Genomic DNA, 15359 nt, shown 5'->3' on the forward strand with positions numbered 1-15359 from the left:
GTAAACCCTGAAATGGTCGACAGCCAATCAGGGCACATATAAACAAACAACCATTCATACTCACATACTATATTACAGCAGGGCTTCACAGTAATTTTTTTGTTTAAAAAAAGAAGAAAATATTTTGCACCCAACCCGTACTCCTTGCGCACTCTCTGACAAGGAGTGCCACTGCCACCTACTGTAGTGAGTGTGCATTTACACTTTATTCTAGTACAGCAAAAAAAAAAAAAACTTGTCCCTGAGGTCACACGCACCCACCAATGGGTTTGAGGACTGTGAGGCATATGTGATAACAACCAGACCATGCTACAGCTGCATTTATTTCTACTCTTATATTATTGTTTTATTCAAAGCTAGAAAATGACCACTTCCATTGTTGACTACTTTGCAGATCCATTTATTTTCATGTAAACAAAGTCCACAATGAAAGATTGCAAGACTGGACAAAAGTAGGAGACCACAAATGAGAAACAAAACAAACAAAATACTTTTCTGTTTCTTTTTTTTTCAATGAATTATGACAATACATTAACATAAACATAAGCACACATTCCAAAACATGCACCTTTTCTTCGTCTCTTACAAACAAACATATCGTATACTGAATATGTCTACACAATACTGAGATGGATTTCAAAAGTCACTAGCTACATTAAAACATACAATTTCTTACTTATATCTAGAAGTCTTTTCTGCCCTAAACAATATTCCTTTCTATGTTAGTTGGCACTTGAGAAAATACATCCGGTAATGTGAAAAGCGATTCAAGTTTTCTGTTAGATATATTTAAGAGTCATCAGGATGTTTTTAGTATTCCCTGCATTTGATGGCATTTCTAATTTAGATGAGTTGTGTTTATTCTAAAAATAAGCAATCTCTCAGGGCATGTTTGTTTTGAGGCACCAGAAAGTAAATACAGTACAACAACTTAGGTCAGACAGGTAATAAAAAGTCCTCTCAACTGGCAGTCTGATGGAAGAAATCATCATTGTCCTGCGAGACATGAGATTCAGATTTATTTTTGTTTCTCATATTTAGAAACGTTGTCTTTTCTAATAAAAGTCTTGCTGGATCCCAGTATTTTAGAAATGTCACCATTTTTGTTATCAGGTAACAAATAATACTCATGTTGGTAAATGTTTGGTAATAACATTGATTTTCCTCAATCTAATTGCTGTGTAAACAAATAATTAAACTTCATTCCCATCAGTGCAAAACACGATTAGTTTTGATGACTTTTAATAATCCTGATTAGAGCTACATGTGTTCACTTGGTAGCCTGACATTAAGGGAAAACATTTCAAGTATCAAACACAAGGCACATGTGATCCCATAATATAATGAGGTGGCCATCTTTAGGGATGCTTAAAAATAACACTAACACATCACTAATATTTCACCTCATCCGTCATTATCAAGTACAGGGAGGGGTTTTTTTAGTTAAATTGACTTGACTTTATTCAATTTAAAGCTGACTATTTGTTGAATGTCGGCAAGGTCAAATGCATATGAATCCATATCGTGAATTAAACGTATTTACTAGATTGTTGCAAAACTAAAACAAAACAATGCACTTTGCACATGCATAAAATTGAGCAGGTCCTTTTCCAAGCATTCTATATGCAAGTAACAACAAATAACAAACATGATGAATACTTACAGTAAATGAGTACAATACATGCACGAAGACTGCACTACTCTCTCAGAGTGACCCTTCATGGTAAACCTGTACGGGGCATCTCATGGCATTTTAAATGAATTCTAATGGATAAAAGGCATGCGCTCTTTGCTGTCATTGTCCCCCTCAGGCTCCTCTTCCTCCTCACCCGCTTCACTGGTCTCAGTGCTGTCGCTGGCCATCTGATGGAAAAAGGCAAAAAGGATTTATTGGTCCATCAGTGACCCAATAGCAAAGTACTCACTCAACACAAAAGTAGAAAAACCCGCTTATTAGAATATTTAGACATTTTTACCTTTTCACAACACACTGCTTCTACATTTTAAACATAACTACATTTGATCTCCTCTTACTAACCACTTTTTGAAGTTTTGCATTTTGCTTTGGCATTTTCTATCATTTATTATTTATTGTAATTCATCATATATTGTTGTATGCATATACAGTGGTAACTTTTTTGACTTGCAAGCAAAAATTTAACATGTAAGGGTTAGATTGTGTCAGTGAAAAAAAAAAAAAACTTCTTTATTGCCACTCCCAGTTGACGTTTACTCTCAAACTGAACAAAGACAATTACCTGTTGCATAATTTATAGAACCACACAGCTTTTCTTTATGAAAGTGTTATAGCTTAATGCTAACACACAATGCAAAAATCCATAGATGGGCTAGCGAAACAAGCATCAATGCTACATTGTTAAACAACAAAAAATTGGATACAAACAGTGTGGCAACACATGTAGACAGGCAAAACTGACATATATATTCACTAGACCCTGCAAAAAAACAACTTATATTGCAGTACACCCAAACATACAGTACTTACAATTCGTCAAACATAGATTTGCATATTCAATTTTTTTTTAAGTTGTTTTCAATATTTGTAATATTTTTCTAACGTTTTTGTGGAAATACATATTGAATGTTTATCAGTGTTTTTATTTATTTATTTTTAAGAATTTTGGGGGATTACATTATTATTATTTCCCCATCAATTATTCGTGGTGGGGGTTAAATGTACTGCAGTTTAGTTGTGATCTTTGTCATTTTTAGCCGTATGTACTTATCATTCTGCGGCCTGAGGAGAGCCGCACAATAAATATAGTGTAATGCACAAACTGTTTAATTTTTTTTACCTTATGTTTTCATTTTGTGTGTATACTTTCGATTGCAATTTGTTTTCATAAAAAAAAAAAAGTTACTTAAGCTCTTGTCTGTTTTATTGGATTAAAACAGTCATGACATTTCCATTCATTTCCAAGGGGTAAAATGATTTGAGAAATTAGTGTTTCGAGTTACCAGCATGGTAAGGTAACTAAACAAATTCATAAGTCAAGACACCACTGTACAATAATCCAAACTTCTTAAGACTTATGTGGATCAAAGAATGATATACAATATCAACATATCCGTTACTCTTACATCCAAATGTGTTTTCACTGTGAATTTTAGAGAAATTGCTGTTACCAAGGGAGTAGGTGACTTCTCGACATCCAGAATGAGTTTTCCAATATTGCCTCTGTCATGAATTCTCTGCATGGCCTCCTTAACCTGATGGAAAAAAAGTCAATGTCATTATTTTTATTTATTTATTCATTTATTCTTTAAATACACTGTAGTGGATAAAGAACATCAGGTAGGCATAATCTGTGATGTAATCAATGAATCCACATAGCTTAATTTAAGTACGGTACATTTATCAGCATGGGTTTAAGTATAAGCAAATGTGCAGTGCTACAATGATAAATACATATTTTTAAAAGCACTGAACTGGAACATTAACACTAATGATAGGGCTAACACTAATCCTCTATTTATAGACCAGTAAAGTAAGTGAGATGGCTTCACAATGACAATGACAATGACACAGACACAATTCTCTTTATTAGGGCAAGTCTACCATTTGAATGATTTTCAAGCTTTTATTGTAAATTAAAACGACGACGTGTTGTTTTTACCTTATTGTTAAACTCAATGAGGGGAATAGGTCACACAAAATACATCTTTTACCTCATTAAAGGGTCATTAATGAATGTCACATTTTGCTCGCAAGCCATTGTGTCTCTTAAATTCATTTGTTGAAGACAATACCAGCCAAGAGTGAAAATAGGTCAAAAACTTTGTCTCATGCTTTGTTGCAGGATAGATTATCCAGACAAGAGATTACATCATGAACAAACACTAAATCATCATGTTTATATTACTAAATTCATCATTTATGACGAAAGCTGATGATTCTAAATAATAATACTAATAATAATTACACAGCTTCCGGTCATATGCAACGACGCACCTAGCTTTTCACTCCCGCAGCAAGAAAAGGTTACCATAGTCAACACAGAAACAATCATGCTCTAAATTCTCCTTCCAGGCATATGAACAAATGAGGCCCTGACAATGCTTCCCACGCCATTCCCCTCCCCGTTCAATAAATGGCCTCCGTATTTTGCCAAGGTTACATGACCAAAACAAAATGCATTTCTACCACAAAAAAAAGTCAAACCTGAAGTCAGCAAGGGGATGCTAAAAATAAATGCATGTCAATATGTGACATTCTGGAGTAGTGGAGAGCTATTCCGTGCATAGAGAGCAACAAGACCTGCTCATGCCCATCTCGATTGGGGTGAATCAAAAATCGAGAGTGCTTTGGACATGTCTATAGTGCACATTGAAATTAATGGGCTCAAGCTGCCCTGAATGCGGAGGATTCCCTGAACAGAAATTCCACTTAAGCTATCTCAGTGAATCTTTACGGAGACAACATTGCCAAAAACACGTGTATTGGTTGGAAATCAAACCCAGGTCAACTGCTACACCATCAATGCCATACACCACTAGGGATCTGCAGTCTTTCCCTGATACAAATCAAAGGCTGTGAAATGTTTCTCGTGGCAAAAGGCTTAACAAGTGATTAGATGGTTGTAAAGAAAAACAACACGTCAGCTACGGCAACTCCTCCAGGCAGCATTATTCTGCCCTGTGCAACAATGGCATTGTAACAGGAGTTCATTCAGGGTGACTCTCACAACCCATTCATTTGTTTTCCTTTTTTTTTTGGGGGGGGGGGGGGGGGTCAACATATCAATTGATCAATAATTAAAAGCTCAGATTATTTTTATTTTTATTTTTGTCTTGGAAAAGGTTAATACAGTAACCTTGGAGTCTGAGAATTAGTCCCATGGATAAAAAAATGCTAAAATAATGATTGAAAATAAATCATTATAAAATAATATCACAAAACTAAACAAATTCCACATCAGCCTGTTGGTGGTCTCAAGATGTATGACGGCGTGGTCTGAAAAGCCATATTTTTTTTATTTAACCAAAATCTGTGAAATGGATTGCAGATAAGAGAGAGAAACATGACTTAAGTGTCCACTGAAACAACTGCAGTTTTCTAACAGATGTTAGTTAGTCCGTTGGCAAGTAACCTCAGGTTCCCCATAACGATCAGTGGGAGGAAACAGTTCAACTCTCATGCCCATGCAGCCCTCTCCCTCACTTTACTCCACTTTAGCGCCGGCGCTCGTCCCTTAGCATATCTGTTCTGGGATGCGTACTGTGCCCAGTGGATGCTGGTCAGTTCTAAGTCCGTTGTAATGCAGTATAGCTCCTTGAGGTTGTAGGTGAACCATTGCAAATAAATAAATAAAAATAGGGGGGATTTCAATAGCGCTGACATTCAACACAACATATCTTGGCCAAAACAAAAAACAAAAACAAAAATATTGCAACAGTACTCTCAGTACTAAAAACTGAACAACGTCCCTCTCAAATAAACATTTGAGAAAACACAAACAGCTGCATGCGTTGAAAATGGTCGTAAACATGTTCGAGATCATCTGGTTCTTTATTGTTTAGTATTTTCAATTAAGTGCATTAGTAGTATACAGTAGTAGTCGTTGAAGTTCACGTAGTTGAGTTTTACACAGTTGGCATGGGCTTAACTCAATTTCTGCTTAATGCTACACACTCATTCACCAAGGTCAGTTGCTACTGTATAGGTGGTACTGAAAATTGGATGGTTTGATGGTAATTTCTATTTTTGTACCAGAGCACCATCACAACCACCGTAAAACCACACATCAATACCGGCAAGTGATGCTTTTCCCACATATTCAACCAACAGATGATTGCGTTGACATTTGCGATGACTCATCCTTACTTTCATAACACCTCTAATAAGACTGTATAGGGAATGCAGTCTTCCCTTTCCATAATGCATTTCACGTTTGACGGTATTGCAGATCTGTAAATGGCACATCTAATTTATATCATGGATTTTTTTGCTATATAGCATAATTTTGTTGCAATCAATTTGACTACTGTAGCGATATATACGAGCCAGGAGGAAAGAATGCATAAAAGACAAATAATATCCACACTTAAAAAAAGGAAAAAGATAAAGTACAATGAGACAACTGCATGTCTACAGAAGAATAAACAATTGTTAGCTAGGTGGTCAAGGTTAAACATAGCCCCAGGTACACTTTCAATCACGTTATTGAACAAATGGTATGGAAACTAACAAGCAATAAGCACATTAATTCAGGAGCTGACAATGGCCGCAACTCAACTCAACATATACAGTGCTATAGACTAGCTAAAGGCTAGCCATCTGTGGCTAACAGCTAGCCATCAGTAGTGGGTTAGCCTAAAGGTTAGCCATCTGTGGTGCTGGCTGTTAACAGAATCGCTAAGAGTTAGGCTTATCAATACTCTAGTTTAAAAAAAAAAATCAGCCAGTTTAGTACCCAGCTAAGTAACCATTCCTAAATGTTGCCCCTTAGTGTCCGTCGCTATACACATGCAGCTCAAAAGTGGCATGTCGGATCTACTTAAGTTCATATCGATGGCCATCACTATTTTGAGCCAACTTAATTGGCCAACTCTACACTCAGTTACTGACTCTGACTCAATAGGTCACATTTTAAAGCCGTACACAAGTAACATGCTGTTGTTATATGGTTGCTATTTTGCTGATTTTTGTCAATCACAAGGGTTTCGTGATAAGTAAGGGATTACTATAGTTATAGATCAGGGGAGCCTAAATTACGGCCTGTGGGGAATGACTTTACAAAAATTAACAATTGTCACAGACCGTTGAGAAGTAAAAGATTCAAGCAATGTAAATAGTATTCACAAATAGCTCTACGTATGTACTGAACATGCAGTATATACTGTGAGCTAAGGTACCATGTATTTACTGAATGACAATAAAGCTAAGTCTAAGTTTATGAACTATGATTGTATTTTTTGTTAATTATTATTGATCGTAGTTAGAGTTTGCCGTGCATGTTGTACATAAGTGGAGTTGTGAGGGTTGGTGGGTACTGTACGATGGAGAGACGGGGCATTGACCGTATTTCAGGCTGTGTGAGGCTAAGGTGTTTTCAATCCAGCAACTCGTGACTTGTGGTGAAGTGATTGATATATGGTCCATTGGATTTTGTGTGGGAGTGAAGTAATTGTGCAGTAGGGAGATGCACAACCTACCAACCACCATCTGTGGGAGAACGTCCACAGCTGACAGCATCCCACACAAATCTAGAGTGGCATCGACTATTTGCTGTCCGTGATGCGTGCAGTGGATAAGAAGTCTACACACCCCTGTTTAAATGACAAGTTTTTGTGACCAGGTTAAGTCATTTCAAGAATTTTAATATGGCCTATAACAACTCAATTGGATTTGTTTTGTCTTTTTGAAAAGGGAATTAAAAATAAAGACTCTGATAGCCTGAAATAACGTTCAGTTGTTCAAGTAGGCTTTTTCTTTCTTTCTTGCAGAAGCCTGAAGGTTTTGCGCTAATACTGACTATTTGGCATTTTGGCCAGTCTATAAGCCATATTTAAAGTTTTGAAATGATTTTTTTGAATAGTTGTGTACACTACTTTTAGAAAATTGTCACCGCTATTTGGTTATTTAGTCACGTCGTGGTTCACATAGCTTATTTCCGTGTACTCAATGCCCCAGTCACGAGTAACTGACTGGAGACCAGTCTAGGATGTAGTCTGCATTTTGCCCTAATAGCCTCCTGGCCCTGCCGCAACCCTGAACATGATTAGTGGCTTAGAGGATTGATCTTTTACAACAGACCTCTTCAATTTGATTATGACTCTTACCTCCTCCAGAGCCCACAGAGAATCCACCACTGGCTTGATCTTCTTTTGGTTGTAGAGGCACAAGAGTTTGTCCATCGCCGATTTCACCAAACTGGATCCTCCCTGCCTGAAGAGGAGGTTGGGCAACGAAAATCCTGCCATGACTTTGTTCTCCTCGTACAGTTTAATAGGGTTCACCTTCTCCACCTGCCACCACTTGGAAGAAATAACAGCATGTGTCATAGAGATGCAATTCAGCTGAGAATTGAGTGTTTCATTTGTCATAAAATGGCGTTAAGGGGCTGTGTGCTTCAAATGACGATGACAGATGGAATTTCTGACTCACAGATTTTGCAAAGCTGAAGAAACTCTTTGTCTCCCCAGTTACCATGTTCGATGCGCCTGAAAAAGCAAAAATAAAAGGATTGTTGTGTGCCGTGCAAATGGCTGCATGGGCAAAGGTGACTGGACAATAACAAGCAAAGCATGACGACTGAGGAGGGGGGGGGGGGGAGGAACAATTTGCACCTTTACAATTCAGGGTCGTGCAAGCATGCCTTTGTAATATAACTAGCACTAATCGTTAATTGGCTGGTAATTGTGTTGGTTAATTCATGAGGTTTGACGAGAATTAAAGTGATTAACAGGGGCTAGATAAGAGGCTCAGATGTGACTGAGAATATGTTTTATTCCCAGGGTATGTTTTATGTATGGAGCATTAGTTATTCAAGCTTAGACAGGTGTCAGTAGACCGAGTTTTTTTTATCAGGTTTAATTGGCAAGCTACTCCTTTCCCCAGCAGCGTCAAATTCAGGAAATATGAATTGAGATCTGAGTGTTTTCCGTTCCAAGAAAGGTTGCGGAACAAATCAGTTGTATCTCAAGGCACCACTGTACAAATAAAATTTACAATGTTTAAAATGTTTTTTTTAATCACCAACCAAACAAATTAGAATGACATATAGCCTGATTTTAAAAATATATATTTTTTTCCCACTATATATTTACAGTAGATTTCTTAATCACATTTCAGTTGTGTTTAACTTTTAAGTACAACACATTTGGTGACAACCCGTAGTATGGCACCGCGCCACATGGTGGCGCCTCTCTGTATTGTTATGCCTGTCTTTTTTTCCCCATTTTGTCTTTCAATGTATTTTCTGCCATGGAACTGAGGAGTCGTAAACTACGCTTATTCGTGATAGTGCCAAGAAAGATCTTCTTCTTTTTATTTTTTTATTTTTATGTGGACAATCAGCCCATTTTTGCTCCGTAATTTGGCTATCCAGCAGCGCCCGTCCATGGCTATATACTCGGCGCAAACCATCACGCGTAACAATTTACGTTTAATCATCAACCGTTTTCTTAATATTTAAGTTTTTTCATTGATCTACACATTACAATCAATGCATTTTAAAAACGTTCCTAAATTTGAGCTCAGTGTTATGTTCAAAGAGTGCATCATGCTACAGTGATTTTCAATGATAAACATACATTACTTTTAATAGTGTATAGTTCTTACCATAGAGGATGTATGTTCCCAATGGTTTCAGGAGAGTGAGGCCTTTCGCTGTGTTTTCTCCACATAGACAGTCCATTACAATGTCTACTCCCTCTGGAGATATCCTAAAACAGGAGCAAAGTGAAGGTTTATAGGGGGGAAGGAAATCATGAAATGATATTCAAATATAACATCAAAACTGCACCTAAATTAATGATTAAAAGCAAACAGCTATGAAATATTAAATGCTAATGTATTGAACTTAAATGCAACTGATATGTCCTTGGGCAGTGATTCTTTCAAGCGCTTGTAGGAGTCTACTAGTGGCATTCATATGGGCCACCCTTTAAAATCACTGAACAACAAGTTTGATTTCTTGTGATATACAACAACCCACATCATTGCATCACCTTTTTCTATTCCATGGTCATCACAGCCATAAGTTATGAATAGTCCAAAATGAATATGATTAAAAGCAGGGCTATAAAAGATTGAAAGGTATGCTATTCTCATGGGGACCTAAATTCCTTAAGACCTGGACACCGAAACTGCTCGGTGGTCTTGTGATTCCCTTTTGTAAAACACACTCATTTAATTGTACTTTGGTCTTGATCCTGGGTGGAATGTGTGGTGCAGAGGGCTGAAAGGCAAATTAATCCACTACTACTCTTGATATGCAGGCAGCACACATGAAACAATAGTTGATTGCAACTTAAACCTACATAATATTACATTTATGTATTTATGTATACACATATAGAATGCAGGCAATTGTATTGACAGGGGAAAAAATGGTTCTTTTTAAAGCTGTATGAAGTGGAACAGGCTGTGAAATAAAATCCCACAATTTCAAAATCCAGGCTATCACGAATCAGCCCGTGATTGGCTCAATTGCAGACCTCCACTGTGCCACTGGGATTAGTCCTTTGTTGCCATGGTGACCATGACGACAAACCACTCGACAGGTGAATCTCGCTCTGTGAAATCCATGATTCGCAACAAGCAGCCAATTCCTGATAGTTTTCAAAAATATCCCGAATACAGGCTTCACATTCACATGTTGTAATTCAAACATACTTCTTGACTTCTTGTATGTAATCAGTATTTCTGTCAAAGAGATGAGTCACGGAATCTCTGATGGCAGAGTGTTTCAAACTTGAGGCGATCCCAAAGATGGTGATGTTAGGTAGAGTGGAGCACAGCTGAGCCACAGCTTGACCCTGAAGAGAACAATGACAACTGTCAGCATCAGCAGCTGCCAGAGTGCTAATTCACAACAGAGTGGAATACATAATTGCACATGAAATCGTATTTATCAATATTATGCAGAGTGGTGTATTTCTCAAATGCATCTCAATTGTAGCATCCATTGAAACACTACTGTGACTGGCTTTATGATTAATGAACAGATGTTTACAACATTTTAATAAAGTCCAATATAAATTGGTTTTAAACGTATGACAAAAGCATTGTAAATCCATTTTTTTGCCATGCACCCCCCCAGTCTCGTACTGACCAGATACCAAGGGCTTAAAGTACTTTGCTGAAACTACACTTCTGGGCAAAAAAAAAAAAATAAAAAAAATAATGTTCATCCCTCTTTTGAAACAACTAGGCCTATTAATAATAAACAGAAACAGAATGAAAGGAGCTCAGGCAGCTGTGAGGATTCAGAGGTGATGTGAAATTAGCAACAATTCTACTTGACAGGTATTGTTATCATTCCAATCAAATACAAGTTCAAACTGATAACTACTCCTTTTTGAATATGTACAATTTTATTTTATTTTTATTCATCTTGTCTGTTTAGTTGTTGTTCTTCCTTATGTGAGTCGCACACATCTTTGGAATAAAGAATGTATTCGTTCATAACAATTAGTATTGCAGTGAGAGTGACACTCTAGTAAAACTCATTCGCTCCCAGTCATTTTCACAAAAGCAATCCCCTTCACTCCCAGCTGTTTTACTGGATTTTAACAGATTTTGCAAGGCCCACAGAATATTGTGTTCTATTGCTATAAAAACATTGAAAAATTAAAGTATCTCTTTCATCAGGAACAAAAAGTATATTTCTATCTGTTTCTGTTTTGCAGCAATTAGCATTAGAATATAGCTAAGTGTCATAATTATTCACAAATCTATTTAGAATTCTGAGTAATTGAGGTTTTTTTTCAACATGGCTGTGGTTTATTTCCTTTGCTCTGCTGCCACCTGCTGGTCATTTGTGTAATAACTACCATTTCTTCAACTGTTCTTTACAGTTGAAAGGCCAAAGCCTTCTGTATGCTCTAGCATTAAAAAACACACATTAAACGTATAAATATGTCTTTGGGACTCTTAACACATTTGAAATATAATGTATTTATACGTTTTTGGGAGCAAATGAGTTAAGAATTGGTCATGCCACATGGCTAACATCAGCTTGTTTTCATAATGCTAATGCTAGCTTGTATTGCTAACGTTACTATTTTGTTCTCTTTAATTGAACCGGATAATATTGCAGTTCAGAAACTTTGTTTTGCAGGTGTACCTAATAATGTGGTCCATGACTGACACATCAAGCTATAATAACAACGCAAGTATGTTTTGTGGCATGCATGAACTGTATGAAAAAGAGTGACTTACAACAGCACCCCCAGCTGAATGCACCAGCACCGACATTCCCTCTTTGAGTTTGGCGACCTCAAAAAGCATCATGTAGGCAGCGACAAAGTTCAGAGCAAATGCTGCGGCCTCTGCAAAAGTCATTTCGTCTGGCATTTTGTAGACAAACTCTTCAGGTGTGCAAACAACTTCTGCCCAGGCATTGTAGTTGGCAAAAGCCATGACTCGGTCTCCTATCTGGAAGAAACAGAGGTTGCAACGGCGAATTCAGAGATTTGTTTCTGAATACCGGTACATTATATGTGTTTGAAGATAAATGCTGTATGTAGTAGGCTAGTCAATTGTGGAACATTGGACTGTTTTTCAGCATTTCTGTTAAACCCATTTTTGGGGGGCATTGTTAAAATGACGCCTAGTGACCCATTTTGCCTTCACAACTTGAGCACCTTTGTTCACATCAGCGGTTATCTGTTACAACTGTGACGTGCAGTTAGCTAGCTAGCTATGCCTACACACCCAAAATACACTAGCGTCACTGCGTTAGAGAGCTTCGTTGTTAGCCGTGAGTGCGCATGTCACATAGAGGAAGGAATAAAAGAAAAAAAGTTGCTTTTTTTTTTAAGTTAAACTTTAAAGCCAGTGTGTGAACACAAACTTTTCCCTTATCACAGCGTGGAATTCCCCCTCCTAAAATGTCTTAGTGGAGTATATTCTACATATTCCACAACCACCAAAGGCTTTAAGCAGCTATATTTTCACGGCTCAAACATGTAGATTAGGCATAAGAAAGATACTAATTGAATTAGCATCTATTTTTCCAGATCATGACAAAAAAAGACAGGCTTTATTTTTCGCAATTTTGAAGCCTCATTTTATATAATTAACCAAATTTTGCAGGGTTCTCTGATGTCAAATTACATATTTTCACTTTACATGGACTTTAAATACTATCTTTCTTCTCTGAATCTGAGGTGTCATTTTCATTCCTACTCACTGGTTCATGTTTCTCCATGTCACTTCTCTCTCCGTTTTTTCCACCCCAACATCCCAATCAATCAAGATGTCAACTGCGATTGAATTTACCTCTCTTGGATCCGCTTAATACTCGGGCCATGGGCTATTTGCGTATTAGTCAGGGAGCATGCTTTAGTTTGACCTACCTCAAATCTTTCTGTGTTTTCACCCACAGACTCCACGATCCCACAGCATTCGAAGCCAGGAACAAGAGGGGGCTTAGGAGGACTATCTATAGTCCCCTGGCGTACCATCAAATCCAGGAAATTTAAACCACTGAAAAATCCAATACATAGGATCATTGTGTGTGATAAATGTGTTGTGCCATAATGGAGTCGTGCTATTTTTCTTCAATCAATTCCGTACAGTTGACAGAATTATTAACAATGAAATAATTGACTTATCAATTATTATGGCAGGTAGCGCAGCACCCTACTGGTAAGCAGATTTTCTGCCTCACAGTTCTGAGGCTCTATTACTTTCCCAAGGAGATTGAAGTCTACCTTTAGAAAGATAATAATTAGCCTGTTTTGATTGACAGTGTCGGAGAGGTATTCATTAGGGATGCACTTTTGCAGTTTTAATCAAATTTTTGTCGCAAACACACATTTTTCTTGAACATGACAAAATATAATACTTTTAGAGAAACAACTTGTCAGAACTGACATTTTAACATCCAACTGCATGTTTTTCTAAATGTAGCCTGTAACATAAGGTAGTTCAATCATGTGGTGTCTCAGTCTGAACACTAGGGGGCACTATGTTAAAGAAGTACATACAGTAGAAAAGAGGGTCTGGTGCATATACATTATATACAAGCAGGATGTGCTGTCATGTTACTTGTTTGTGTTAACTACAAAATAAAGAGATTAAAATGAAATCCAATACTGCTTCTTGGTAATAATACAAGTTATAAAATGGAATTGAGAAAAACAATATGGTACCACATTTATGAGAGCACCACTCATCACGCTTCGACAAATTCAAGGTAACGTTATTGCATTACTCTCACGCTGTCTTGAAATGAACGTTTGCAACCAGCTACAGGAGTTTGTGTGTTTAGTATTGGTATCCATGATACCAAAATATTTTTTTGCTCACGGTTATCGTACCATAAGAATCTGATATCGCCCTATGCCTAGCAAGTATCTGAGTATCCCCCCCCCCGAGTACAAGGAGACCCAGCATTCATTTCTTGCTTACCTCAATTGCTGAACTTGCTGTAGAGCAAAAAATATACACAGCCTGACTATGATGCAAATTCTACACCTTTGTCACTACAATCAATAACAAACACTTATGAATAATACCTTACAGACAGTATCAACTTGGTGGGCAGGTTATTGAGTAATAAAATCAGTGTCTACATATGTTTATGATCATGTTTTTGCAATTGCCATGGACAATGAGTCATGGGCTCTGAATGCAAGGCCACATTCATCAACGCACTCTCTCTGAATACAAAAGATAACAAATGTATCTTCCCAAACTTTGCCACCAATTGTTGTGAAAAGTCAACTGCAGCGGCTAAGATACTGTAGATACAATGTATGCATTGATTTATTTTAAATGAATGCTTGAATGTGATTTATATAGTCTATTGATTGATTGACAACAATGGGGGTGGGGGGGACCTGTGGCTTCTGCGATAGTCTTACTGTACTCCATGTATGTGATGTGATTATTTTTTTAAACACGTTTAACATTGAAAACAAAGCAGTAACAATGTGGTCATATTTACCATGCTTTGACGCGGATCTTCACTTCACCACGCTGAGGCTCGGGCATCAGCTTCTTGGTCACTCGGAGTTTGTTGAGCCCTCCAAAGCCTGACAGCATCACCGCCCGCATCTCTTTCACATTTCCGGAAGATTCCCCGCTCCCCGCTTTCTTCCCCGCGTCTTTCTCTATCATGCACTCGGTTTCCTCCGTCATATCTGCCCCCTCTTGAGCCATGTCGGAGCCCGGCTGTGTGCGACTCTCCGCGCTTCTTCACGGCTCACTGATGTGCGCCGCAGCCTGCAATCGTGGCGCTGTGCGCGGCAGCCCGGCCTTACTCAGCCCGTCGTCTGATGCTCCATCCACTCACGAATGCGTGTCCAAACCCAGGATCATGTTATTGCTATTACTGTCATCTCAGCTGGTTGATAAGGACCATTAATTAGTCATTTCAACGAAATGGGCGTAATTAGCGGCGCCTGTGTTCGCTTGAGTGTCAAGTGCGCCATCTGCTGGAAGGGCGCTCTATATGCAATTTAATGGGACTCGTAAATCACCAGTTTGGCCAGTTATTCAACAAGTGCGACGCCTTCAGGGACGCTTGGAAATCAAACATACTGTACATATCCTTCAAAAGTGCATTCATTGTATGCACGCCATCATGGACATTATTCCGAATGACCTCTTATAACTGAAATGCTCTCATGCACACGACTGAAATCCTCCCTTTCACACATAC

The 15359-nt window shown here is 37.9% G+C and overlaps 1 protein-coding gene across 1 annotated transcript; it reads right to left on the reverse strand.

Annotated features, from left to right (window-relative positions):
* Positions 1-384: 384 nt before the first annotated feature.
* vat1l (vesicle amine transport 1-like) lies at positions 385-15104 on the reverse strand. The gene is made up of 9 exons (XM_077563831.1): positions 14643-15104; positions 13048-13177; positions 11909-12124; positions 10361-10503; positions 9305-9408; positions 8129-8184; positions 7804-7998; positions 3148-3231; positions 385-1863 (listed from the first exon to the last, which is right to left on the reverse strand). The coding sequence occupies exons 1-9, from the start codon at positions 14855-14857 to the stop codon at positions 1765-1767; spliced, it is 1242 nt and encodes a 413-aa protein (XP_077419957.1). The 5' UTR covers positions 14858-15104; the 3' UTR covers positions 385-1764.
* Between the last annotated feature and the right edge of the window lie 255 nt (positions 15105-15359).

This window comes from Vanacampus margaritifer, chromosome 4 (genome assembly GCF_051991255.1).
Source record: "Vanacampus margaritifer isolate UIUO_Vmar chromosome 4, RoL_Vmar_1.0, whole genome shotgun sequence".
Taxonomy (NCBI): Eukaryota; Metazoa; Chordata; class Actinopteri; order Syngnathiformes; family Syngnathidae; genus Vanacampus; species Vanacampus margaritifer.

Coding starts and splice junctions, on each gene's coding strand:
- vat1l (XM_077563831.1), bottom strand. CDS start 14,857: ATGGCTCAAGAGGGGGCAGATATGACGGAGGAAACCGAGTGCATGATA. Junction 9,409..10,360: donor TACATACAAGAAGTCAAGAA/GTATGTTTGAAT, acceptor CTCCTGTTTTAG/GATATCTCCAGAGGGAGTAG. Junction 3,232..7,803: donor CTCTGTGGGCTCTGGAGGAG/GTAAGAGTCATA, acceptor TTTTTCCATCAG/GTTAAGGAGGCCATGCAGAG.